Source organism: Pelmatolapia mariae, linkage group LG18 (genome assembly GCF_036321145.2).
Source record: "Pelmatolapia mariae isolate MD_Pm_ZW linkage group LG18, Pm_UMD_F_2, whole genome shotgun sequence".
Lineage (NCBI taxonomy): Eukaryota > Metazoa > Chordata > Actinopteri > Cichliformes > Cichlidae > Pelmatolapia > Pelmatolapia mariae.
Genome location: NC_086243.1, coordinates 13,215,001 through 13,241,324, shown reverse-complemented (window position 1 = coordinate 13,241,324; position 26,324 = coordinate 13,215,001). Strand labels below are relative to the sequence as shown.

Genomic DNA, 26,324 nt, shown 5'->3' with positions numbered 1-26,324 from the left:
CATTGCGTCACAGCAGGGAGCAGAGGAAAAAGGAAAGGAGACAAGCAGGAGGGGGAGAGGAACAGGGGCACAGCCAGGGTAGAAAGGGGTGTGTCTTCACTGACCTAGTTAGAGCTGTGGAAACCCCCACCTCCCTGCACCACCCGCCTCACTACTGACGTGTAAAGGGCACTTTCAAACAGTACCAGACAGACAGAAACGAATGCGGGGAGTCAGAGCGAGAGAGACAGGTAGGAGCGGATCAACAGACAGGCCCGTGTGAGTCAAGCAAAATAAGACTAGCGGAGCAAATATATCCACAAAATATATCAGATCAAAGTAGATCTGGGAAATATCTTTGTGAAAACAGGATAGGCCTTAAAGGGATTTCAAACGAATTAATGTGAACAACAGACAGCATCTGAAATATCAAACCCCTTCATATCCTGTACAATATTAGATTTCTCCCGTTGTTGTAGAGAATAATATCTTTAAGGCATAAAGTAGCTTTTAATAAAATCACAAGATTGCCCACTCCCCCCCAAAAATTTAATAACTGCAAAATGCATACTGTAATTACTGATAAACTACGTCTAATCTGACATTTCCTCCTCTTTATAGAGTTCCTCATCTTGTTATGAATGTTAAAGGGTGTTATAATGGGAAATCGTCTGGATGCACTACATTGATTTGCAGGTATTTTACTTAATTAAGCCACTCTATTTAAAAAAGAAGGCCCACGGTCAATGCTCATTTAATTCTGACCTTCAGGCTTTCCCCTAGGATCACAGTTTAGTTCACAGAGGACCCAGACGGATGGAGCAGATTACTCTTTTTATAAAGTGACTGCAAAACTTTCCTGAAACCAAGCTGCAGGGCCTAAAATAGCTTTAACTAGTAAAAGGACAAGCTCACACTTTGAGCCTCTCTGCTCTGTCATCTGTTTTCTCGTTATTTCCATTTAGCCCATCAAAAAAAAACCTTTCCAGATTACATTTTCAGTCACTCCATATAAATCAGTTGATCACTCTCAGTATTTTTCGTCAGTAATTCCCTTCCCTTGGATAAACTTTCGGCCCGCTCCAACATTTTTTGTGGAAGTCCAAGTCTAATGAAAACGAACATTCTTCTAGTTTTCTAGTATTTCGTGCTTTGTCATCATAGTCCCTGAAAAATCATTGACAGGAAGTATAAGCTTAAAACCCACGTTATGAATCACTCACTCACACCATGACGGTTTTGTATACAATGTTGCCAGGAGCCAGAATGACTAACATCCTGGCTCTTGCGTGTGCTGCCTGCTGCTAACTAGCACTTCACTGTCCATCGCTGTCTGGACTTGTGCACTAAAACTTGAACTCACTGTGGGACCACAGCTGTATAAAGAATTATGATGATGATGATTACATGCATTATTATGGTTACGGCGACAAAAACACAAACATAAGCACACATATTCTGTGACCAATCTGTGGCCCTGTCTAGTTAAATTCCCATTGACTGTGCGGAGTCTGGCTTGCATGAGTGTCACCCTCAGAAACATGTCCTCATCATAGAAACACTTTGATGAGGACGTGTTAACAAAATAACTCATGAGCCTGAAGCTGTTTCATCAGGCAGAATAAAGGTAGAAAAAGTCCTGCAGATGTCTTGGTGAGCTCTCAGTCTGTTTCAATTATCTGTGCATGCTCATAAACAGATGTTGAATCCTGGAGTCTTTGGCTGTTGTGCTGTGACTGTCTGCTTTTGACAGCATTTGGAGAAATCATAGGTGGTTTCTGGCTCATCTGCTGACAACAGAAAATGACTTAAACATTTTCACAATCAGGGCTGACACACTGACACATATTTTCCAAGGATCATCGCTTTCCTGTTTGTGCTTGGTGAAATTTGCTGCCTCCTCTGGTGCATTTTATCTTTACAATCTGCTGTCAAGTGAAAAAGAAAGTTTACACACCGTGATTCAATAGCTTGTAGAAACACCACTAGCAGCAATAATTGGAAGTAACTGTTTTCTGTATGATTTCATCACTCTTCTTTAAAATGTTGCTACAGTTCATTGAGGTTTGTGGGCATTTGTTTATGCAGAGCTTTCTCAAGGTCTTGACACAGCATTTCGGCAGAGTTGAAGTCTTGACTTTGACCAGGTCATTGCAACACTCCAAGTGTTTTCTTTTTCAGGCATTTTTTGTTAAATTTGCTGCTGTGCTTTGGATATTTTTTTGGTTGCACAACCCAGTTTATCTGTCAGACAGATGGTCTCACATTTGACTCTAGAATACTTCAGTATACAGAGGATTTCACTACTAGTTCAATTACTGCAAAACAAGCCCAAATCATCACCCCTCCTGTCATGAACTTTTAACATGCTGACTGAGGCCTGGACAGTTCTCTTTGAGAAATGAGCGGTTTGGCCTTGGGGTGAAATTGTTTAGACATCCACTTCTGGGAAGATTGGAGACTGTTTTAAATGTTTTCAAGTTGTGATTAATTTTTCACACTGCAGTCAAGAGAGTGGAATACAGAGTCGGGACTTTAAAGTAGGGAATATAACTGGTGAAGAGGGAGAGAGCTTGCTGAAATAATGCACAAAAGGAAGGTAGATTTATCGTTTTTGTAGGAGACAAGGTGAAAAGGGAGCAAGAGCTCAGCATTAGAGAGGGATTGAAATGGAGTAAAGGTAATTTTGAAGGAAAAGCATGTAAATAGTGTTGTGGAGGTGCAAAAAGTCTCATACTGTATCATGGGTTTGAAACTGGAAATTGAAGGGGTGATTTTGAATGTTTTTAGGCCATATACCCCACAGCCTGGATGTCAGGCAGAAGACAAAGAGGAATTTTGGAATAAACTGGAATAGAGTGTTCTCAGGGGAGAACACACACCAGCAAACTGGAAAAACTTCTACATAACTAGAACTCCTGCACAAGGACAAAACTACACATTTTTAAAAATGTCTTTGAAATGTTACTATACTGCCCTGACTTGGTTCTTTGGTTCCAACCTGTTTTAGATCTTTCTTGGATTGCAAAGTATTGATTAAAAAATGTAAGAACTTTACAAACATTTTCTAGTATTTAATGCGAACAGCAAGTACTACAGATTCAAAGTGTAGTCATAAAAATCTGCACCAGTTTCATTTTCTCTCCACACATCTTTCTGTGTGGCAGGTAGTCTGAAAATAGAATAGATACTGTTAGCCTGTCATTAAAAAACTGGCATGATGTGGTGTACCACCATATAGCTCATGCTGCTGGACGTTTCTCATGAAATTTATAGCAACAGAAATGAGCAAAAAAAGGAAATGAGGCAATCTAACGGCAGATTTGAATTCCGGGCGTTTGTTACTGACACAGAAACATGCTGGTGCAGCAGTACGCTAAATCACTTCAGCAAGCTTTATGAAGAAGAGTGCATCTCAGCCGGTGAGTTTTGGTTTCTGATGGTTGACTTTAATCAGGAACTCAAAGTTTATCAGATTTTTCTTCTAGTTTTGACAAATTTCAGCGCTATCAGGAAGTCAGACACGTTACTTTGTTACAGTTTCTGTTTCTAACAGTTTTTCTTAGCTGATACTTTACTGGCTGATGTCACTTTGCTGTGAATTGAGTTTCCCTCTTGGGGATGAAGAAGAAAGGCAGAAGCTCGTGTTGCATGTTTGGAAATGAATAGTTGAAAAGGCAGACTTAATTTCATTCTTTTGTTCTGTTGAACACAATATTGTGAGGCAGTCCTGTAGTTATTGGTGAGCAATAGTTGTCTTTGTTATGTATTGCCTGCTTGATAGTTTATACACTTGTTTCACTGTTTAAAAAGGGGAAGATTTTGAATAATCGTTACATCTGATTTTATTTACATACGACCATTTCACTGAAATTTATATTGCAAGGTATTTATATTTAGTCTTACCAGAAAGTTATTTTCAAATAATGATGTAACTTGTTAACTGCTGCGTTAATATTTTTGAGTATATATGCAGAGCACATGACCGTAGCAACTCTAAGCAAAGTCAAGCGAGTGCCTTCTACGTTTTCACTTCTTCTAATCACTTCACTGTGTTTCCCACACTTGCTGAACTCCAGGGTAGATACAGTAACATGTGAGGACATTTTGTGCTAAAAGGACTAACTTTGATAGGCACCCTTTTAGTTTGGCTTAGCACAGAGGTAACAGTTACCCCAAGGAAGCACTGTACACTTTAATGTACATATGTCATGAAAATATTCCCTGAAGAGTTGAAAATATATACAGTACACATGCTTTAATGAGTAACATGTGCATTATTATGACTGATTTGTTCACTTATCTAGACAAGTAATTAACGTATTACTCTGTTTGATTCTAACGCAGGGCCACAGATACTGAACAATATGTCTGCAAATGAGACCGTTTGCAACATTACCACCAACTGTTCCACGAATTGCACAGTGGATTATCTTCAGGGTCTGGGTTATGCAGCTTTGTTTCTTCTGGGTTTCCTGATAAATGCTGCTGCTCTGTATGCCTTCATTGCCATACGGCGCTCGTGGACAGACACCCACATCTATATGTTGAACCTGAACATTGCAGATTTTTCCCTCATCCTTTTCCTTAGCTTCAGGATTTACGATGGCTTCTCCTGCCTGCCTGTAACTTATTTTTGTACCTTTCTCATGTACGTACATTTTCTTAACATGTATGCCAGCATCTTCACAACAGCAGCCATCAGTGTCCAACGCTACCTGATTATAAGATTCCCACTGCGTGCCAAATTGTGGAGACGGAAGAAACAGACAGCTTTTGCAGTGTGTTTGGTCATTTGGGTTTTTGTGATAACAGCATGCATTATAGTCCGCAAGGACAACTATCCTGAAAAACTCTGGACATGTTTTGAACGATGTAAAAATATTCCACATCGTACATGGAGTATCACATCAGTGATATTTATAGGTTTTCTCATCCCACTCCTGATCGTCGTGTTCTGCTCCACTCGGATCATCCGTATGTTTTTAAAGGGGGCCGACAAGTCAGAGGAGAAGAAAAACATTGTTGGCATAGTCACAGCCAACATGATTGTGTTTATCGTCTGTTACACGCCGATCCATATCGCCTTCGTTGCTGACCTCTTTGACGAGCCACAGGAAGACTGGATATGCAAAGGCACTACTTTGCACACGTATTTACTCTGGTCTGAATGGATTGCTGGCACAAATTGCTGTTTTGATTCCATCAGCTATTATTTTTTATTGAAAGGCTTTTTTTTCAAAAGCACGTAACTCTTAAGGCAGCATTTGAGTGTGTTATTTAAAGAGGCAAAATACTGTTAAAGTTCATAATCTGTACATTCTACATGGCAAGTTCAGTTATTTTTGAAGTTGAAAGTTAAAATAGAAGAATATCCTACAGCTTGAGGTTTGGCTAAATATATAAACATATATGGGCAGAAATATAGGTCAAATGGCCACAGTGAGTCAGAACTGCTGTTTAACTTAGGTACATGTTTTTTCAGTGACGGATATCAGACAGCAAGATGTAGACTACCTTAAATGTATTTTGTTTAGGTGTTTTTTTTTTTTAAATCTTCACACACATTTTTTAAACAAATTTAATAGACCACCTGTAAGTCTGTCAAAGTAGTGTAGGGTGATTAAGGATAGACATGGAAATGTGCTAACACGTAAAGAGTGAGTTGAAAAGATGAAAGGAGAACTTTAAGGAGCTCATGATTAAAGAAAATGAGTGAGAGAGGAGGATGGGTGGAGGGCAGTTAGTGAATCAGGAAGTGGAGAGGATTAGTAAGGAGGAAGTGAGGACAGCCAAGAAGAGAATGAGGAGTGGAAAGCATGCTGGTCCTTAGGCTGCTACTCCTGCGACCTGGCCCCAGATAAGTGGAAGAGGATGGATGGATGGATGGATGGATGGATGGATGGATGGATGGATGGATGGATGGATGGATGGATGTTTAACACAATCTTGTAGAGTGAGAGGATGCTTGAGGAATGATTAAGAAGCGTGTTGTTACAGAACAGAGCTACGGAGGGATGAAGTTCATGAGCTATACCATGAAGATATGGAAAAGGGCTGTTAAAGCTAGGAGCTCTTTATATAAGCTCGACCTTATATATCAAAACAAAATGGGAAATGGAGGGAGGAATAGAGATAAAGGAGGAAGAATGGACAGCAATATGGGCATATCAATGGAAATGTAGCAGCTCATAGAGCTGGAGGGAATTTGGGTGGAAAAGCCTGATAAGATATTTTATTACACCTCACCAAAAATCTCACTATGAAGGTAACCCTCCCGCTTGCTGGAGAAATTGTGGAAATACAAATGCAAATCACTATCATATTTTCTGGGACTGTCATGTTATTAAAACTTATTGGAAGGGAATACATGCAGCAATACAAGAGACATTTGGAAGATATTTACCTTTGGAAAGTAAAACTCTATTTTTTGGACTTATGCCAGAAGGATGGACAAAGAACGATAAATACTTGTTTAATATTTTACTGGCAGCAGGCAAAAAAGCCATCACAAAAAAAATGGCTTTCTTCTGAGAGCCCAACTATGAACATGTGGATGGACATCACAATGGACATTTACAGGATGGAGAAAATGACAGCAGATGTGAACTACAAGAGGGACCTGTTTGTATCACGATGGAAGAAATGGATGGACTATATTAAAAAACTCAGGACAGATTTTGATTTTGACGGTGTTAACTACTAGAAGACTAGAGGAAATATTAGTTATATTAATGGAAACAAAAACACACTCCCTACATGCCTTTTTTTCCCTTTGTATTTTTTTTATTTTCTTTTATTTTCTGTTTTGTTTCTTTTTCTTTTTTCTTTCTCTTTTTTTCTTCTTCTTTCATTCCTTTTGTATGGATATTTTAGTTGTTTAAATACAGAAAAAAGAAAAATACATGTAGTGACAAATTGCTGAAGTTGATGGTATTGTACAGTGATTCCTAAATGTCAATTAAAAAAAAAAAGAAGCTAGGAGCCCTACAGATGCAATGTCTGTGTGAAGTGTTAATGGAGAAGGTCAGAAGAAGTTGACCTGTAAATGTAGAGAAAGCATATAAAGGTGGAACTATGGTGCTGTACGACAGGAGTGGCAGAGAAGTATGTGAAGGTGATGCAGAACATGCATGACACAAAGACAGTGGTGAGGTTTGCAGTAGGAGTGACTGAGGATGGGGGTAGTATTACATCAGGGATCAGCTCTGAGCCTCTTCTTGTTTGCAATGATGATGAATGGGTTGACAGATGAGGTCAGGCAAGTCTCCATGAAGTTTGCAGATTACTTTGCTATCTGTAGTGAGAATAGGCAGCAGATGGAAGAGTGCTTGGAAAGGTGGAGGTATGCTCTGGAGAGAAACCTGTAGAAACAAGACAGAATATGTGTGTGGATGGATGGGAGGCAGGTGTAGCAGTGAAAGTGCAAGGTGTAGTGGTAGTTAAGGTAGATGATTTTGAATTCCTGTGGTCAACCATCTTAAGTAACAGATGGTGCAAAAGAAAGTTGAAGAAGAGAGTGAAGCCAGGGTGGAGCAGAAGGATAGCAGAAAGAGCCAGGCAGGAGGAGGACGAAAGACCGCAATGAGGGAGAAGATGCAGACAATTGGTGTGACAGAGGATTATAGCAGAAATAGGATGAGACGGAAGCAAATGATCTACGACGGTGATCCCCAAAGAGAGCAGTTGAAAGAAGAAGACTGTGTAATAATGGACTTATAATCTTTGCCCAGACTGATCAGCAGCAATAATTGCTTAAGTAAGATCAGTGCCAATGTCTTTTATCCACAGCGTTGTTTTAACACACACCAGCAAACTGGAAAAACTTCTACATAACTAGAACTCCTGCACAAGGACAAAACTACACATTTTTAAAAATGTCTTTGAAATGTTACTATACTGCCCTGACTTGGTTCTTTGGTTCCAACCTGTTTTAGATCTTTCTTGGATTGCAATGTATTGATTAAAAAATGTAAGAACTTTACAAACATTTTCTAGTATTTAATGCGAACAGCAAGTACTACAGATTCAAAGTGTAGTCATAAAAATCTGCACCAGTTTCATTTTCTCACCACACATCTTTCTGTGTGGCAGGTAGTCTGAAAATAGAATAGATACTGTTAGCCTGTCATGAAAACTGGCGTGCTGTGGTGTACCACCATATAGCTCATGCTGCTGGACGTTTCTCATGAAATTTATAGCAACAGAAATGAGCAAAAAAAGGAAATGAGGCAATCTAACGGCAGATTTGAATTCCGGGCGTTTGTTACTGACACAGAAACATGCTGGTGCAGCAGTACGCTAAATCACTTCAGCAAGCTTTATGAAGAAGAGTGCATCTCAGCCGGTGAGTTTTGGTTTCTGATGGTTGACTTTAATCAGGAACTCAAAGTTTATCAGATTTTTCTTCTAGTTTTGACAAATTTCAGCGCTATCAGGAAGTCAGACACGTTACTTTGTTACAGTTTCTGTTTCTAACAGTTTTTCTTAGCTGATACTTTACTGGCTGATGTCACTTTGCTGTGAATTGAGTTTCCCTCTTGGGGATGAAGAAGAAAGGCAGAAGCTCGTGTTGCATGTTTGGAAATGAATAGTTGAAAAGGCAGACTTAATTTCATTCTTTTGTTCTGTTGAACACAATATTGTGAGGCAGTCCTGTAGTTATTGGTGAGCAATAGTTGTCTTTGTTATGTATTGCCTGCTTGATAGTTTATACACTTGTTTCACTGTTTAAAAAGGGGAAGATTTTGAATAATCGTTACATCTGATTTTATTTATATACGACCATTTCACTGAAATTTATATTGAAAGGTATTTATATTTAGTCTTACCAGACAGTTATTTTCAAATAATGATGTAACTTGTTAACTGCTGCGTTAATATTTTTGAGCACATATGCAGAGCACATGACTGTAGCAACTCTAAGCAAAGTCAAGCGAGTGCCTTCTACGTTTTCACTTCTTCTAATCACTTCACTGTGTTTCCCACACTTGCTGAACTCCAGGGTAGATACAGTAACATGTGAGGACATTTTGTGCTAAAAGGACTAACTTTGATAGGCACCCTTTTAGTTTGGCTTAGCACAGAGGTAACAGTTACCCCAAGGAAGCACTGTACACTTTAATGTACATATGTCATGAAAATATTCCCTGAAGAGTTGAAAATATATACAGTACACATGCTTTAATGAGTAACATGTGCATTATTATGACTGATTTGCTCACTTATCTAGACAAGTAATTAACGTATTACTCTGTTTGATTCTAACGCAGGGCCACAGATACTGAACAATATGTCCTTTTGCAACAATACCACTATTCCACCCAACTGTTCCACGAATTGCAGAACGGAGTATCTTCAGGGTCTGGGTTATGCAGCTTTGTTTCTTCTGGGTTTCCTGATAAATGCTGCTGCTCTGTATGCCTTCATTGCCATACGGCGCTCGTGGACAGACACCCACATCTATATGTTGAACCTGAACATTGCAGATTTTTCCCTCATCCTTTTCCTTAGCTTCAGGATTTACGATGGCTTCTCCTGCCTGCCCGTAACTTACTTTTGTACCTTTCTCATGTACGTACATTATATCAACATGTATGCCAGCATCTTCACAACAGCAGCCATCAGTGTCCAGCGCTACCTGAGTATAAGATTCCCACTGCATGCCAGATCGTGGAGACGGAAGAAACAGACAGCTTTTGCAGTGTGTTTGGTCATTTGGGTTTTTGTGATAACAGCATGCATTATAGTCCGCAAGGACAACTATCCTGAAAAACTCTGGACATGTTTTGAACGATGTAAAAATATTCCACATCGTACATGGAGTATCACATCAGTGATATTTATAGGTTTTCTAATCCCACTCCTGATCGTCGTGTTCTGCTCCACTCGGATCATCAGTATATTTTTAAAGGGGGCCGACAAGTCAGAGGAGAAGAAAAACATTGTTGGCATAGTCACAGCCAATATGATTGTGTTTATCGTCTGTTACACGCCGATCCATATCGCCTTCGTTGCTGACCTCTTTGACGAGCCACAGGAAGACTGGATATGCAAAGGCACTACTTTGCACACGTATTTACTCTGGTCTGAATGGATTTCTGGCACAAATTGCTGTTTTGATTCCATCAGCTATTATTTTTTATTGAAAGGCTTTTATTCAAAAGCACGTAACTCTTAAGGCAGCATTTGAGTGTGTTATTTAAAGAGGCAAAATACTGTTAAAGTTCAGTTATGTTTGAAGTCAAAAGTTAAACTAGGAGAAGATCTTACAGCTTGAGCTTTGGATAAATATATAGAACACATATGGGCAAACATACAGGTCAAATGACCACAATGAGTCAGAACTGCTGTTATAAATGTTTTTCAGTGACAGATATCAGACAGCAAGATGTAGGCTAACTTAAATGTATTTCATTTAGGTTTTGTTTTTTCATCTCCACACACATTTTTTTTAACAAATCTAATAGACCACCTGCCATAAAAACAAGAAAACACAAATACTTTAGAAATCTGTCAAAAACATCCATCCCTCATGCATAATTTAAGTGAATAATCAATCTGTGACTCGTATGGATGAGTTTTTCTGACAGCTTAGATATATCTGACTGTTCACTTGGTTGCCATGAACTGCTTATAGTCTGCAACAGCAAAAGCTGATTACGCTGCCTACCAATGCTTAACAAAAACAATCACAGGACTTAAAGAATACTAATGTAAAACTCACATTTGGGTATTACTGCACATGTAGGCATGCTGGGAGTGGGCATCCCATTCTCCACACTGATGGCACCACAATGCATGAAGGGGCTTTGTAGTAAATTTCACCTGCTCTGATTGACATTTGCTGAAGACAAGTACCTGAAATCTCTGAGAATTAAAGTGAAGAAGCTGCGGTACACCGTGAGAATCACAGGAATCAACTTGATACATTTGGTTTTCACAAAAAGTTGGAATACCGCTGCTACTTTTTGACCATTTTATAAATGTCTCTCGCTGCTTCTCTCAGGACATTTTTTGACTTTCTAAAACACTGGTTCCCTTTGAGTTACTTAGCAATGGAGCAGCTGATTGATTTATTGCATTAAAAGAATTATTTGACTGTTTTTTGTGATTTGTTCTTTTTTATGCATTATGACATATGATTCCTTTTTCGCAGAGGCAATTTTATAGTCTGTGAAGTACACAAATATTCCTGGTTAGCTATGGAAATTTGTATTAGTTGCACAGCAAGATTAGTAGTGTTGACGCAAAGCAAGAAGGTCCTGGGTTTGAATCAACTGTCTGTGTGGAGTTTGCATGTTGTCTGTGGGTACTCTGGCTTCCTTCCTTCTAGTCCATGGTGATTTAAATTGCCCATAAGCAGTGTTGGGGAGTAACGGAATACATGTACCGCCGTTACGTATTTAGAATACAAAATATGAGTAACTGTATTCCGTTACAGTTACCGTTTAAAAAGGTGGTATTCAGAATACAGTTACTTTGTTGAAATAAATGGATTACACGGTGGTACTTTCCTGTTTCATATTGTCGCGGGTCAGGACTGTTTGGGTTTGTCTGACAGCTACGCTCTGTTGTTCCAGGCGGCAGCGTTACGGTTGCCATGGTTACAGGGTGACGCTCTCTCTCTCTGCGTGTTTCCTGGGTGAGAGAGCGCTTTTTTGTTGTTGTTGTTGTGCTAAGCTAATAGGCAGAATGCTACAGGCATGGCCCTAAAGAATGTAGCCTCATGGGCAGTGTAGTCCGTGCTGCAGCGAGAATGGACTACCATACACGTTATGTGTCTGTGAGCGAAGGAGGGAGAGAAAGGAAAAGTCCGAGCTGTCACGGAGCAAAAACGGGAGCTGGAAGCATGTAAATATAATAATAACCACTGCAGCCAAGAAGAGTGCCTGACGAGCCCATTTGTAAGTAAGATATTAAGACTCAACTGTACACTGTGTTCGTGTTTTCCTCCGGAAAAAATAAGTTCCGTTGGAGCAGCCTTTCAACGCCTCTCTCTGTCTCTCGCTAGCAAAGTGACCCAGACAACAAAGTAAAGCTAGTTTTCAGCTACGAGCCCGACACGGAACCCACCGTATTAGCCAGATGTCCCTTTACTACGGTTCGGAGCCGCGGACCTTCAGTAACAGTAATAAATCACAGCAATAGTACATTCACGTAGTTGTAAACAGCATGATAATATATTAAGTAATCCAAAGTATTCAGAATACGTTACCCTCATTGAGTAACGTAACGGAATACGTTACAGAATACATTTTGGGGCATGTATTCAGTATTCTGTAATGGAATACATTTTAAAAGTAACCTTCCCAACACTGCCCATAAGTGTGAATGGTTGTCTGTTTCTCTTTTAGGCCTGTGACAGGTTGTTGGCCTGTCCAGGTAGCTCATATGGTAAATGGCATCAACCCCTGTAAACCTGAATTGGATAAGTGGAAGAGAATGGATTTCTTTTTTTTTTTTTTATCTGTGTTTATTTCCCAGTGACTCATTGGTATATATCAGTTGTCTTTAACACCTGACTCACCTGACTTGGACTGACTCAATAAATTGCTGTATTAAGTCTTAGTTAATATGTGTTATGTATGTTTTATATTTGTCTTAAGATATAAATATCTGTATTTTTTAAAACCCATTATGTCTTCCGTGCTCTCTGTGTGATGTTCATAGCAAAACAAGAAAGGAGATAACAAAGGCTTTGCTTTGCCAGCTTTGCTACACACCTCTCATCAAAACATCAGTCTGTCTCAGGCTTATAGCAGCACAGACAGACAATGTGCACTTAACAGAAGGGGGCCCATGGGAGCTTGTGTCCTTCACTCCTTCCTGTGTGAAACCCAGGAGCACATGAATGCAGGCCAGTGTCCAGCTCCCTCTAGTGGCAAGAAAAGCACATGCTTGAAAGATTTTCCACTTCCTCTGCTCTGAATCTGTCTGCTCTGAAGCCTAAATCTGCCAGTCTCGAGACAAATATGTCTCATTTAAAGAAAATAAACTGCGATAATGATATACACATCACTCCAGACGGCAGTGAAGCAATCATGCTGCATTAGTGACTGTGCATTTGTGTGTGCACTGTGTGCGTGGGCACGTGCATAATGACATGCATTTATTTTAATGAGTGCATTCAAAACCACACGCGACAACATTAGCAGTCAATTATATAATGCCATTTAATAGCAGTACTCCAAAGATTGATGATTATTATATCAGCAGTGGCTTAGCGACTGCAAAACTTGGCAGGCATCAGTCAAATGAGACGGCTCAGCTCAGACTGAGGTCAGGCCTGCGACTCTACTCTAACGACAGGAAGGAAACTGCTGAAGTCTGCGTTCAGCCAAAAGTCACGTAAATACTGTACATACGTCTTATTCACAGTATCGTCACCGAAAAAATAGCCTCGCACTTCAGCAACCGTGCTACCTTAGAAGAGCACGGATCCCCCCCATCCCCCCCTCCCAATTTCCACACCCCCATCCCTGAAACCACATAGGTACACAATACATTCAGGATGGTTATTTACATTATTCACAAATGTTGTACAGAACAGCTCCCTTTTAGAAAGAAAAGAAAAGAAAACCCCACACAGTTTGTGCTTTTCCTTATTACTGCACATTGTAATGGTGCCAAACAAAAGAAGTGATTACATTCATTCACTCGGAATGCTGACGAGCGGTTTTCAAGATCCTCCAGTATGGCAGTTGGTTGACGATGACAGACGGACAATCACCAGACTACAGACTACACAACGAAACGTCCATAATCAGGAGATGAGCTACACAGTGTTCCCTCAATGCACTTCAGTCCATTTGAGGGTTTGCTTATGAACTACTTATAAAACATTATTATTATTGTTAGATATCTGCTATTCAGTTCATGTCACGGCATCAGCGAAAACATTAATAGTGTTGACCATAAAGGGCATGACAGAGTATGTAATGTATGCTTACATATGTACAGTATATGGCGTGATGTATTAAACCTAAGATCAGGGTTTTTTTTTTCCGGTCTGCTGTGCTTTCTATAGATCTAAAACGCATTGGAGATACATCAGCTGTAGAAACGTCAGCCTTCTCTTGAATATAATGGAAGCACATTGCAGTTGCCTTGTGGTGCACAAAGTGCTGAAACACTACATTTGAAAGATTCAGCTGCAATATTTCTACAAAAAGTGTTACTTGGATTAAAAAACAAACAAACAAACAAAAAAAAAAAAAACAGCCCACAAACCTTGATGTAGGCAGTTTCATGGAGGAACTAAACTACATCAGCCAAATATGTCACTATGCAGAAGGAAGCGTCAGGCTCCTTCTCACCAATGATTAAACGTTACGGAGAAAATAGTTCCAATGACAAACTGCTTACAGTAAGCTTTGTTGTTTTTCCGGGTTTTTTGAGCAACTGCATCATGATGTGTGGAAAGGGACATAACTGCTGAGTTTTTATTTTTATTTTTGAAAAGCACAAGGAAATTGTCATCTCTTTCCATTATATTCAAGAGCGGACAAGTACTTCTACAGCTGTCTCTAAAGGAGCAACTCACACTATGGATAAAATAAAATAAAGCAAAGCAGACCAGAGGAAGAATACATACATTTCATTTGAGAGGTGAACCGTCCCTTTAAGTAGAAGTAATTTACAAACAGACCCTCAAATAGTGTTTTTAACATTCAGCATCAGGAGCGTCACATAAGGAGAGCTGAAAAAAGTGTATTTTAACAACAGTACAAGTCGGCATCTCAATGAAAAAAAGAAGAAACATTCATCGCGTTACGTCAAAGGCAGAATTATAAGAAGTATACTGCAAGAAGTGAGTTCTTCAACACCACAGTACGTGAGGAAGGTGCACTGCTGACTTAAATTATGTTTTCATGGCACTTTTAAAGTTTCTCCCACTCTTTTTTTTTTTTTTTTTTGCTTCATTAATCAGGCATCAGTAAATCATTCTTCACTTGGGTTTGGCACATTGAAGTAAAGAAAAGAAAAAAAGACACCGGCGATGCATAGTGTCTTGGACATTTCCATCTTGGAGCAGGTCACTGTGAGAATTTTCCACGTTACTCTTATAATGAGACAGTAAAATGCATATTTTTGTTTCCAAGCTGATGCCTGTCTATATTCTTTCTAAGTTACTGTTTGTCTAACATCATGGTCTCACCTAAATTAAAGTTTACTATGTACACATAAACCATATATTGCTGCTCGCTTCGGATTCAGCGCAAACCAGCATTCATTTGTCGTCTAGTAGACCGGAGGGTTGACCATCACCCAGTCAGCTGTAACAGATTCTCATTGTTTCCCACAGTAGTTTTAGTTCTTGCACCTTCATATGATCGTGTTTTTCTTTGCTTTTTTCCATCTGCCCTCTTTATCTGGTCTCTGTTTTACTGCTGCAACACGTTTAAACCGTGTTGTGTTGATCTAAAGGCCGACCATTTCGTGGCACCGCGGACACTTTGATGGGCTGAATATATAGTCCCATTTGCCAGCTGAGAACATTTCCCCTCACCCCTATTGGCTCTAAGATGAGCCAGAGGTTTCAATCATCCCCACTGTAACTGCCACTGTGCTCTGTATTACATCTGTGGGACCTTGACCCACTGTGAGCCTAAGGGGAAATCTTGCCACGTAAAACTGGACTGCGATCTATAATGCAGACCTAATGAATGTGTGTGTGTGTGTGTGTGTGTGTGTGTAAGCAGAAAAAACCCTAAGGTGACAGTGAAGGACAAGGTGTTCTTACACTGCAGTCCTTGTACATTATATTCTCCAAAACACCTCCTGCCTTGCCGCCTTTCTGTCATTTGTGATTTTTCTGTCAGTCCAGTGCTGTGGTGCAATCCCACCTGATGTCCTTGTGGAATTATTGGTTGTTAAAGAGTACATAGAGTGGAAGGAAGAAACGAATTGAGCGATGGACAGCTGAGATGCCGTCATTACAGAGAGCATGCATTTGGCAGGAATAGTGCTGACGTTCCAGTCCTGCGCCCTGCACTCCAAAGACGTGAGTTATGGTCCCATATCCCCACGAGACAGGTTAGAGGCATTTGGCACACAAGTCATGCTCCTTCGTATACACAGAATACTAAATACCCACCTGTACAAATACATGTACTTGTATGTGTGCAGCAAGGAGAAAGAGTGGGGGGAAAACTGAAGGACTTATAGGTTCAATATCTGTCTTCAGAGAATGACCAGTTTTTTCACCTGGAGCTTCAGATACTTTAAAGATGTTCAGAATTTCCAATTTCACTTCAAGTACCCAGTTGGCAATCACACCAACAGGTAATGCAGTGGGGAACAGATGGCTAGCAGTCTTGTTAATGCTATCCATGAAGGGAAAAGCATCCCACTATTGCAGGAGCATTCGACTGGCTCTGCAGTCAATCTGCACAGTGAACGCAGTATCTAAGTGCCACGTCCATTTTCATCCTCGTCCTCTCTGCTCCCCCCCTTCTGCTCTCTTTCCATCTTCTTTGCTCCCCTCTATTCTCTCTCTCTCTCTTTCTCTCTCTCTCCCCGCTGCCACTAAGATCAGGAGAGGGAGGCAACTCTGCAATGCAGACACAGCAACAACCTCAGTCCATCTGACCAATTAATGTGAGCCAGGATATGAACGGCAGACCCAGCAGCCAGTCATAAGGAGAGGCTCATCACGGGGTGAAAGAGGGGTTGCCTGAGAGACTGACAGAGAAGATTATGGAGTGGGGTAGTGGGCCGAAATGACAATGAAATAAAGATGTGGGGAAAAGAGAAGGGAGAGAGTGACAGGCAGAATAAAGAGTAAGGACATTTATGTAAACAAAACAAAGAGCCCTGGAAACAGAATTGGTTTCCTCCACAGTCACTGGCCAGCCTGAGTCCTGTCACTGCAGTTCTTCTTACTCATCAGCTGGCTGAGATCCACCAGCTCACCCAGCTCCCCTCGCTCCAGGGCCCCTCTCAGGAGAGCCCTGCTCAGCCCGGGGGTGTGTTGCTGGGACACATAAGCTTGGCTGCTGGGAGCGGGCATTGATGGGGGAGGCAGGGGGACGGGAACCATCCCGTGGCTGCTGAGGATGTATCCTTCCTGGGCTGGCCAACGCAAAGGCAGTGGCTCGCTGTACTCCATTGGTGCGCTGGGTGCTGAGACCACCCTCCGACGCTCAGGTGAGTCCTGGGGGGTCATGGGGTAAACATATTCTACTGCAGACTTCCTGAGGGGGGCTTTGGGCGTCCCCTTCGCTTTTTCTTGCTTGCTCAGACAGACATAGTGCTGGCGTGGCGTGTCATTCCCTCGGCTGTCGCCGCTGTGTCTTCCACCTCCGCCTTGCTGGAAGAGTCTGGTGGTCAGGTAAACAGAGGGGGGCATGCGACAGGGTGAACCCAGACCTACAGAACCTCCCCCGAGGTAGGTCTGACTTGTGTCCCACCCTCCAGAGTTGGAGTCGGACAGCCGCAGGCCTCTGCGTTTCTGCTGGGGTGTGTGCTCCGGAGTGGGCAGGAAACCGGGGTCTAGCTCTCCTGACTTCACCCAGCCGTTGGGCATGACAAACAAGGTCTCCCCGCCCTGAGAGCAGGGACGCTCCCCTCCTCCCTGCCGTGTCACGCTCAACACAGAGCCTTCCATCCCTCCGCCGCTACTCAGCAGGCCTCTTTCACGCCGCTGGATGGAGGCCTGGGAAGCGGTGCCATGACGACGGTTTGCAGGCTTGTGGGCCATGATCCAACACACAGCAAGGCCCGAGAGCGCCGCCCCTATGGTGAATGCAGAGACTGCAGATGCCACGAGCAGGTTGAGCGAGACCAGGCTCTCCGGTTCAATGAGCAAACTCTGTTGGAGAATTCCTGAAGATTAAAAGACACAGTTACAAAGATGACATTTAGTAGAACACTCCAATGACCGTCCTGTCTCAATGTGTGACCGGAGGCTGTAGTTTAAAATGATTATTATTACATATAGTCCTATTCTGTTACTTAGCACTTTCCCGTCTCTCGTATCATGATAGATCAAAAACTACAATAACACTCCTAAGTGGTGATCATCATCTGCAGCATTATAGGATTTCTTTCTGTGATGATTATGTTTCAGAGTAACTTCTCTCCAGTTTGGCCTTGAGGCTCCACGAGCTCTGTTTCAGAGAGGCCTGCACTTGTCATCAGCACAGCTAAGACCACAGCAGCTCCCTTTCTCCCTCTCCTCACACTTTCCATCCTGCTGCCTGGCCAGAGAGTTGCTCCTTTGCAGCAAGGCCTTACCTCAGTGTTTCCACCCAGCTCTAATAGCTCCCATCTGCAGACACAGCACCACATGCCTGTCTCTGGCTCAGCCTCTCCGACGCTTTCACCGCTTGGATTACAGTCTGACAGATGTGCAGCTGGGTATCACTGACTTCCAGTGCTATCTGTTGTCATATGTTATTTCAAGACAAATGAGTATGGTGAGGGCTTGGAATGTGCTGCGTATCCCTTTTCTGTTGTTTTGTTGGAAGTTCCGAACCAGCTAAATGGATTTTATGATGCTGAATCTGGGCTACAGCAAACGGAACACCTCGTAAAAAAAAAAAAAAAAAATGCTGTAGAGGAAATGCCTTTTTTTGGTGTTTTCCACTGACTCTGTGGATTTCAAAGCACGGTTCAAAGAGGGCCTTTGTGGTACTGCTGCAGTGACATCTGAGCCTCTCAACAGAAGCTGGATGTAGTGACATTGTGCTCAGCCATTTCCTGCTCGTGTACCAGACGAACCCATTCCTCGCTATCAGATATATGACAAAACAAAACCTCATATGCTGAATGATAGTGCATTTCCAGTATTGTCGACACACAGTTGCACAACTTTCACGTTCTCCCTAATTAAAATGTCACTCTGGGATATGTTTTGACCTGAAGGAAGTGAGACCGAAACCAGAATCTCACTTCTTCTTCCACCTGATTCAGCTCTCACAAACATACTAAAGTATTCAGTTTCCATGCTGAATGGATCTTGCTGAGCTGCGGAGTAAATCATGTTACATCCTTGATAATTAAAATGAACTTAATTCCAGAAACGACTGTCTGTACTCCCTCACTTGGTACTATCAGAACATAATGTTCAGTGACAAATAGGCAGGTGTAATGAGCGACTGAGCCACTAGGTGGAGCCTGCCCTCACTCGACTGTACTCAGCCAGCAGCATCCATGTCATAGTGCTGCAACCTACCATCACAGTCTCCGAGGTGGGAGGTGGTGTTTCCATACTCCACATCTTGCTGAAAAGGGAGTCTACGAGACAGAGAGATCACAGACAAAATAATCAGAGATGTATTTTTAATAAAGACAGCACACAGCAGGAAACATGTTTCCTTAATTGTTATATAGACACATGAACACTCATGGAAGAGCGCATTGAATGAATTTTGATGCCTGACTTCACAAATAAATAATTTACAGCTAATCAATGAAAATCCGACCCTTTTCATGCTCACTTTTGTGCAGAAAGTTGTATGTGAATGATGATGTTTGTTAGTGGTGATCAATAAAAACTGATATTGCACATATGGATCTAAGATTCGGTGTTATGACATTTTTGATCCCATTATGGATTTTTTTTCTTTTTCTTTTCCACCCTTCAGAGGATCAAAGGGTGGGGAGCATGTGTTGTGATTTACAAGCTGGTGGAAAAAGAGGGGAGAGGGGGAGGGGGGTCATAACGCGTCCTAATAGCAGTGTTGGACCTCCATATGCTGTCAGAACAGCTTTGATGTCTCTTGGTATTGATTCTACTAGAGAAGACCATCATTCTCCCAAAAGATGCTCCCTAACTTAGAGTTTTGATTATGACGGTGGAGGCTGCTGCCTAACAGTATGTCCTATAGATATTCATTTAGGTCAGGCATACGATCTTCATCATCATCAAACTGTTCAGTGACCCCGGTTACCCTATGGATTGAGACATTGTTACGCTGGAAGTAGTCACTGCCATCAGGATAGAAATGTTTCACCATATAATAAAGGTAATCACTCAGAACAACTTCATATTGATTTGCTGGGTCCCTTCCCTCTAACGGGAGGAGTGGACCCAAACTATGTTGGCAAAATGCCCCCCATAGTGTAATAAAGCCAATGGAGTCCCTCTGATTACGGGTTTCAAAGACTTCATCAGTCTGCAGGTTCTGCATTTGATTCAGACACCTGCATTTTTAGTAAGAAATAATAAAAAATAAGCACTGTCTACTGGTCATGGCAACAGAAATTTTATATTGGTTGTAATTTGTTGGTAAAGGTTTTTTTTAATGTAATACGCCACAAAATGTTGAAACCTTTCAATGTATGCACACTTATTTTACAGCATTAGTTAGACATTACAAAGAAATAACAAAATTAAACATTTAGAAAGGAAAGCAAACTGTTCACTGGTTTTCCTTTATCAACATGTGTATTGGCACAAACTTGCTAAGGGGTGACAGCCCAGACTTGGAGGTGGAGGCAGCGGTTAGCACTGCTGCCTCACAGGAAGTAGGTCTTGGGTTCAAATCTGGGCTGTGGGCCTCTTTCTGTGGAATTTGCATGTTTTCCCTTCAATTTGTGTTAATGGTTGCGTCTCCTAGTTTCAGTTGTGTGACTGACTGGTGGTTCATTCATGCTAACCTATATATATATATATATATACATACATAGAGATAGAGAGAGACCATTTAGGTCAATTCCCTGTGCAGCTCATACTGATTTTGCAATTAGATCATCTTCATTTGGAGGCAGTAAACATTCAGTGTTGTGTGCATGTTTGTTGTCCTCACCGTGTACCGGGTCTTAGAAAGGAGCAAGTGCTGCCTCTGGTCCAGCCACAGTATGGATCCCTGGAGGCCAGACAGCTCCTACTCACACAACAAGCAAACAATCAAAACAACATCATTAAACATCATTAAAATCCTCAAATGTGAAACGTGTCTGTTTTGAAATATGCGGACAACCACTGAGATAATAAATCCTTGCGAGGGATTCATTTTTATACGCCGCAGACACACATATTCTATCAAATTGTTGCTCGTTCACACTATCTAAGTGTGATTTATCTGCTGTGGGAATCAGGTCCATGGCACAGTGTTCAAAACACCTTCCTCATATAGACAGAAAAAAATACAGGTGTCTCCTTTGTTTTCACAGTCAATCAGCCTCTTGTGTCAATTTAAATATCATTTGCTAGCAAAACAAATTTTCTCAAAATAAATATTAAACCAAACTAGCCAGCTGTGACATACATATCCAAAATACAAACATGCAAAAAATGAAAATAGAACTGCAAATTTTAATTGGGTGATAGCAGTACCAGGAAGTGAGAAAGCAGAGGAGAAATAAAAGTTGGCCAGAAAATAAAGCCTTGGCATATGGCAGCTGCTAAAGTGACCTAATTATTGGCCAAAGAAAGATTGAAGGAAAGGAAAATACTCTGAAAGACAAAAGTGCCACTCACTTCATGCAGCGTGAGTGAAGGTGGCAGCGAGATGTGGGGACTCGGACCAGGCACGAGGGAAAGGCCAGCAGCAGAGTGTGGCTTGTTCGGTCCAGCGACAGAGACAGGAGCTGACGGGCCTGAGGAGAGTCCTCACCACATCTGGACACAGGGACAGAAAGTCAAGTCAGATGTAACACCTCTGCACTCCTCCCTTGGCCTCACGTACAGTGGGATGCAAAAGTTTGGGCAACCTTGTTAATAGTCATTATTTTCCTGTATAAATCGTTGGTTGTTACAATAAAAAATGCCAGTTAAATATATTATATAGGAGACACACACAGTGTTATTTGAGAAGTGAAATGAAGTTTATTGGATTTACAGAAAGTGTGCAATAATTGTTTAAACAAAATCAGGCAGGTGCATAAATCTGGGCACCACAAAAAAAGAAATGAAATCAATATTTAGTAGATCCGCCTTTTGCAGAAATTACAGCCTCTAAACGCTTCCTGTAGGTTCCAGTGAGAGTCTGGATTGTGTTTGAAGGTATTTTGGACCATTCCTCTTTACAAAAAATCTCTAGTTCATTCAGGTTTGATGGCTTCCGAGCATGGACAGCTCTCTTTAACTCACACCACAGATTTTCAATAATATTTAGGTCTGGGGACTGAGATGGCCATTCCAGAACGTTGTACTTGTTCCTCTGCATGAATGCCTTAGTGGATTTTGAGCAGTGTTTCGGGTCGTTGTCTTGTTGAAAGATCCAGCCCCAGCGCAGCTTCAGCTTTGTTACTGATTCCTGGACATTGGTCTCCAGAATCTGCTGATACTGAGTGGAATCCATGTGTCCCTCAACGTTGACAAGATTCCCAGTCCCTGCACTGGCCACACAGCATGTTGGAACCACCACCACATTTTACTGTAGGTAGCAGGTGTTTTTCTTGGAATGCTGTGTTCTTTTTCCTCCATGCATAACGCCCCTTGTTATGCCCAAATAACTCAATTTTAGTTTCATCAGTCCACAGCACCTTATTCCAGAATGAAGCTGGCTAGTCCAAATGTGCTTTAGCAAACCTCAAGCGGCTCTGTTTGTGCTGTGGGCGGAGAAAAGGCTTCCTCTGCATCACTCTCGCATACAGCATCTCCTTGTGTAAAGTGCACCGAATGGTTGAACAGTGACTCCATCTGCTGCAAGATGATGTTGTAGGTCTTTGGTGTTGGTCTGTGGGTTGACTCTGACTGTTCTCACCATTCGTCGCTTCTGTCTATCCGAGATTTTTCTTGGTCTGCAACTTTGAGCCTTAACTTGAACTGAACCTATGGTCTTCCATTTTCTCAATATGTTCCTAACTGGCAAACAGACAGCTTAAATCTCTGAGACAGCTTTCTGTATCCTTCCCCTAAACCATGATGGTGAACAATCTTTGTCTTCAGGTCATTTGAGAGTTGTTTTGAGACCCCCATGTTGCTACTCTTCAGAGAAAATTAAAAGAGGAGGGAAACTTACAATTGACCCCCTTAAATACTCTTTCTCATTATTGGATTCACCTGTGTATGTAGGTCAGGGGTCACGGAGCTTACCAAGCCAATTTGAGTTCCAATAATTAGTTCTAAAGGTTTTGGAATCAATAAAATGACAACAGTGCCCAGATTTATGCACCTGCCTGATTTTGTTTAAACAATTATTGCACACTTTCTGTAAATCCAATAAACTTCATTTCACTTCTCAAATATCACTGTGTGTGTCTCCTATATGATATATTTAACTGACATTTTTTATTGTAACAACCAACGATTTATACAGGAAAATAATGACTATTAACAAGGTTGCCCAAACTTTTGCATCCCACTGTAAACACTTAACAATAAAGCTCTGTGCCCTTGCCATCATATAAAGGGTCTCAGCCGAATTTTGTTGTCAACATGAAACAATAGTTAAGTTGATTCTTTTGGTGCTTCCAAAACAGAACTGGCACATGCACTCACCTGCCACTTTGAGATTCTCATCATGGACCTGCAGCCAACATAACTGCAGCAACCGTGTGATACCATCATGTCAGTATGGGCTGAAATCTCTGAGGAATGTCTCAGGCACCTTGTTGAATCTATGCCATGAGTAATTACTGCAGTCGTGAAGGCAAAAGTAGATCCACCCTGATACTAGCAAGGTGTACCTAATAAAGTGGCCAACGAGTGTACCTATAAATCCCTGGTTCAGCAACGAAACATCATAACATCAAATATCCCTGATACGTTTGGCTGAATGATTTGTTGCTGTCAACCATTTCCATTATTATCTTTTAATAATAATTCAAAGGTGCAAAAAAAAAGTTTTTTTTATTAACATGTCATATTGGGCATTTTACACAATGTACCAACATTTTTTGGGACAACTAAAACTTAACTGATTAATCGGTTGAATAACCTGCAGATCACCTGAAGTCTGTCCTAAATAAACAAATAAACAAACAGTTGAATATTAGATACCTAGGCAATAAAAGTTTTGGCAGCTGAAAACATTTTCTAGTCACCAACTCCCTGTTGCAGCTACATTTTCACACATAACTGCTGTGGGCAGAGTTGTTTTCAGTCACAGTAATCAGATTAACCAGGTGCTGAGTTGACATGCGTGGACAGTGAGATTATTGGTTTGTTGCATGAGTGATTGATAGGCTGTGTTCCAGTATCCTTCAGCCCAACCGAATTTAATGAGCTGGCGTTGTTAAAGTACCACGGCTAAGACTGCTGTCACTGCTGCTAAGAAAAAAAATGTCACCGCACCGCTTTAATTATACAGTCTATATGACTATACCTGTGATAGATACGGTCAAAGGAATGAAAGAATAGGCTTTTACTGTGAGATGGACTTCAGAAATGTAGAAAATCTGATATTTAATTAAGTATAAATGATGAAAGTTATTGGGTGAAAAGCACTGCTGCTCTGCAGTTATCAGCCAGAAGCAGTTACAGTGAGACTCGATATATGCCAAGGACAAAGATATCCTGCCTCATACTCACTTATCTGGGTTGAATCCCTCCACCTCCTCCAGAAAGACGCTGCTATGAGAGACAGAATCTCCACTGGGAATCATTAGGAACTTGAGAATGGTCCCACGGGTTGAACCCAGGAACAAGACTGTACGGTTCTTATGGGGGCCAGCTTCTGTGTCCACCACCATAGATGTCAACTGGTACCTAGAAACAGAGATCATTAAAAAGAAAAAAGGTGAATCGACTACATTTCCTATCCTATCCTGGCTGTTATTTTTCAGTTTATCCTTTCCTTTTTCTTTTTTAGTTTTATAGAGCTACATGGATGCTGTTAAACAACTGAGTCACTCTGTGTACCGTCCCATAGTCTTGACCACCCAGGGTCTATGTCCCAGCAGCGGAACTGTCTCATCCATGAGCGGGTGGGTCTTGACAAAATTCAGCACCTCATCTGGCAGTGTGGTCGAGGAGCTAAATCTGGATCCCTGCACTGCACATCCGCCTGGCCTGCAGACAGAGGGAGAAGTTGAAAAGCAGTCCGAGAGAAAAGCCAGAGGAGATTCTTCTTTTTTTTCATTTGCTGGAGGCAGTATTAGAATATTTGCTGAATAGTGGTGAAATAGAAGTGAGACTGACAGTTGGAGCTTATAGGAGGACTTTACTGAATGTGAGACAGATGCTAAAGACAGCAGCACTGCAGTACTCTGCTTACAAGTCCTGCTTACATACACTTTGCATAATAATACCTTGGTTTAGGCACGGCTTCATCTGGTACAGGTGTCCAAATAGACTCGGGAGATTTTTGCTCCTTAAAGCGTCCCTCAAAGACATGAGCGAGCTGCTGCATGTCAAACACACACACCGCAGATCCCGGGATGCTACCAAACACAGGGGGAGAAGACGGTGATGAGAAAACAAGAGCAACGTTACATTTATTTGGGTATTACGTGTCCCGTGGTACCTGTTGGGTGGCGTGGAGAAGAGACCCAGGATGACATCTCGTCCCTGCATGCGGATGATGCCACTCGTGGCGTGCAGGAGGTTGAAGTAAAAGTGCGAGTCTCCGGGGACGGAGCAGTTGAGTCGCGCCTTTAGAAACGTGGTCCACTGTTTCTCCAGGACGCGCTGGGAGCCACCCAGGTCTGATTTACACACACGGGCCACGCGGGACACCATCACCTAGAATAAGAAAAGGGAAAGTTGAACAAAAACCCTTCAGACTAGGCAAGAAGAAGGAAGGAGAAAAAGGGAAGGAGAGCACCTTCTCCAGATGATGAAACTCCATGGCCATCTCTCTGAAGAAGAAGTAAATATGAGGCCCCCACTCCATGGCACTCACAAAGTAGGGCTCTGAGAAATTCAAATGAGAAAAACACCACAATCACAGTTACAGCACAGTCCCTGGATTCAAACAAGGCTCTGCAACCCCTGATATGGGGCTGCAGTGAGAGTCGCATCAACATGAACCGCTGCTGTCCACCAGCCTCGCTCATTAAATATTCATGTCCTCTTTAATTTATCGTTGTAGGTTAAGATTATACACATTACTTATCATTTATTCATCCAGCAGTGTGCCAGCTTTGACCTGCCCCGGCTTGTTTTCTTCTCCATGGAAAACAGGCGCTTCGCTGCTTGGTCCAAGGCTTGTTAAAAAATCTGTGGAGTCTGACTAACCTCAATACATCACTCTGCCCGGACATGTTCCACTTATGATAAAAATCGATAAAACGAGAGCCTAATCGTGTCTGGTTTTGCCAAATTTAGCTTGCTATTTAACTCGCCCAAATTGTCTTGTGCACCTGCGAGCCACTTACAAAAAGATAGCAATGACAATTTTTCAATTCTCTCTTATTTGTTTTCTGATTGTCTCTTTGTCTGGCTCTGGAGGGACATTTTCAATATGTCTGTTTCTAAAAGTACCTCGGAACCATTTGGAGTCGTGCTT

General features: G+C 41.6%; 3 protein-coding genes across 3 annotated transcripts in view; 2 read left to right on the top strand and 1 right to left on the bottom strand.

Moving 5' to 3' along the window:
- The first annotated feature begins 3,387 nt into the window (after positions 1-3,387).
- gpr35b (G-protein coupled receptor 35 b) lies at positions 3,388-5,243 on the top strand. The gene is made up of 2 exons (XM_063461405.1): positions 3,388-3,401; positions 4,327-5,243. Exon 2 carries the CDS (start codon positions 4,347-4,349, stop codon positions 5,229-5,231), a length of 885 nt encoding a protein of 294 aa, XP_063317475.1. The 5' UTR covers positions 3,388-3,401; positions 4,327-4,346; the 3' UTR covers positions 5,232-5,243.
- A 4,028-nt stretch (positions 5,244-9,271) lies between these two features.
- LOC134617281 (G-protein coupled receptor 35-like) lies at positions 9,272-10,159 on the top strand. The gene has a single exon (XM_063462489.1). It carries the CDS (start codon positions 9,272-9,274, stop codon positions 10,157-10,159), a length of 888 nt encoding a protein of 295 aa, XP_063318559.1.
- Positions 10,160-13,501: 3,342 nt separating this feature from the next.
- LOC134617427 (semaphorin-6B-like) overlaps positions 13,502-26,324 on the bottom strand; it is a 33,087-nt gene continuing 20,264 nt past the window's right edge. Inside the window, exons 8-17 of the mRNA XM_063462670.1 lie at positions 26,300-26,324; positions 25,641-25,729; positions 25,341-25,558; positions 25,126-25,257; positions 24,737-24,886; positions 24,407-24,583; positions 21,410-21,550; positions 20,736-20,813; positions 19,160-19,221; positions 13,502-17,808 (exon numbers count right to left, since the gene is read on the bottom strand). The exon at positions 26,300-26,324 is cut by the window's right edge and continues 95 nt beyond it. Of these exons, the coding sequence (XP_063318740.1) occupies positions 16,826-17,808; positions 19,160-19,221; positions 20,736-20,813; positions 21,410-21,550; positions 24,407-24,583; positions 24,737-24,886; positions 25,126-25,257; positions 25,341-25,558; positions 25,641-25,729; positions 26,300-26,324 (2,055 nt within the window). The 3' untranslated portion in view covers positions 13,502-16,825. The remainder of the gene's footprint in view (positions 17,809-19,159; positions 19,222-20,735; positions 20,814-21,409; positions 21,551-24,406; positions 24,584-24,736; positions 24,887-25,125; positions 25,258-25,340; positions 25,559-25,640; positions 25,730-26,299) is intronic.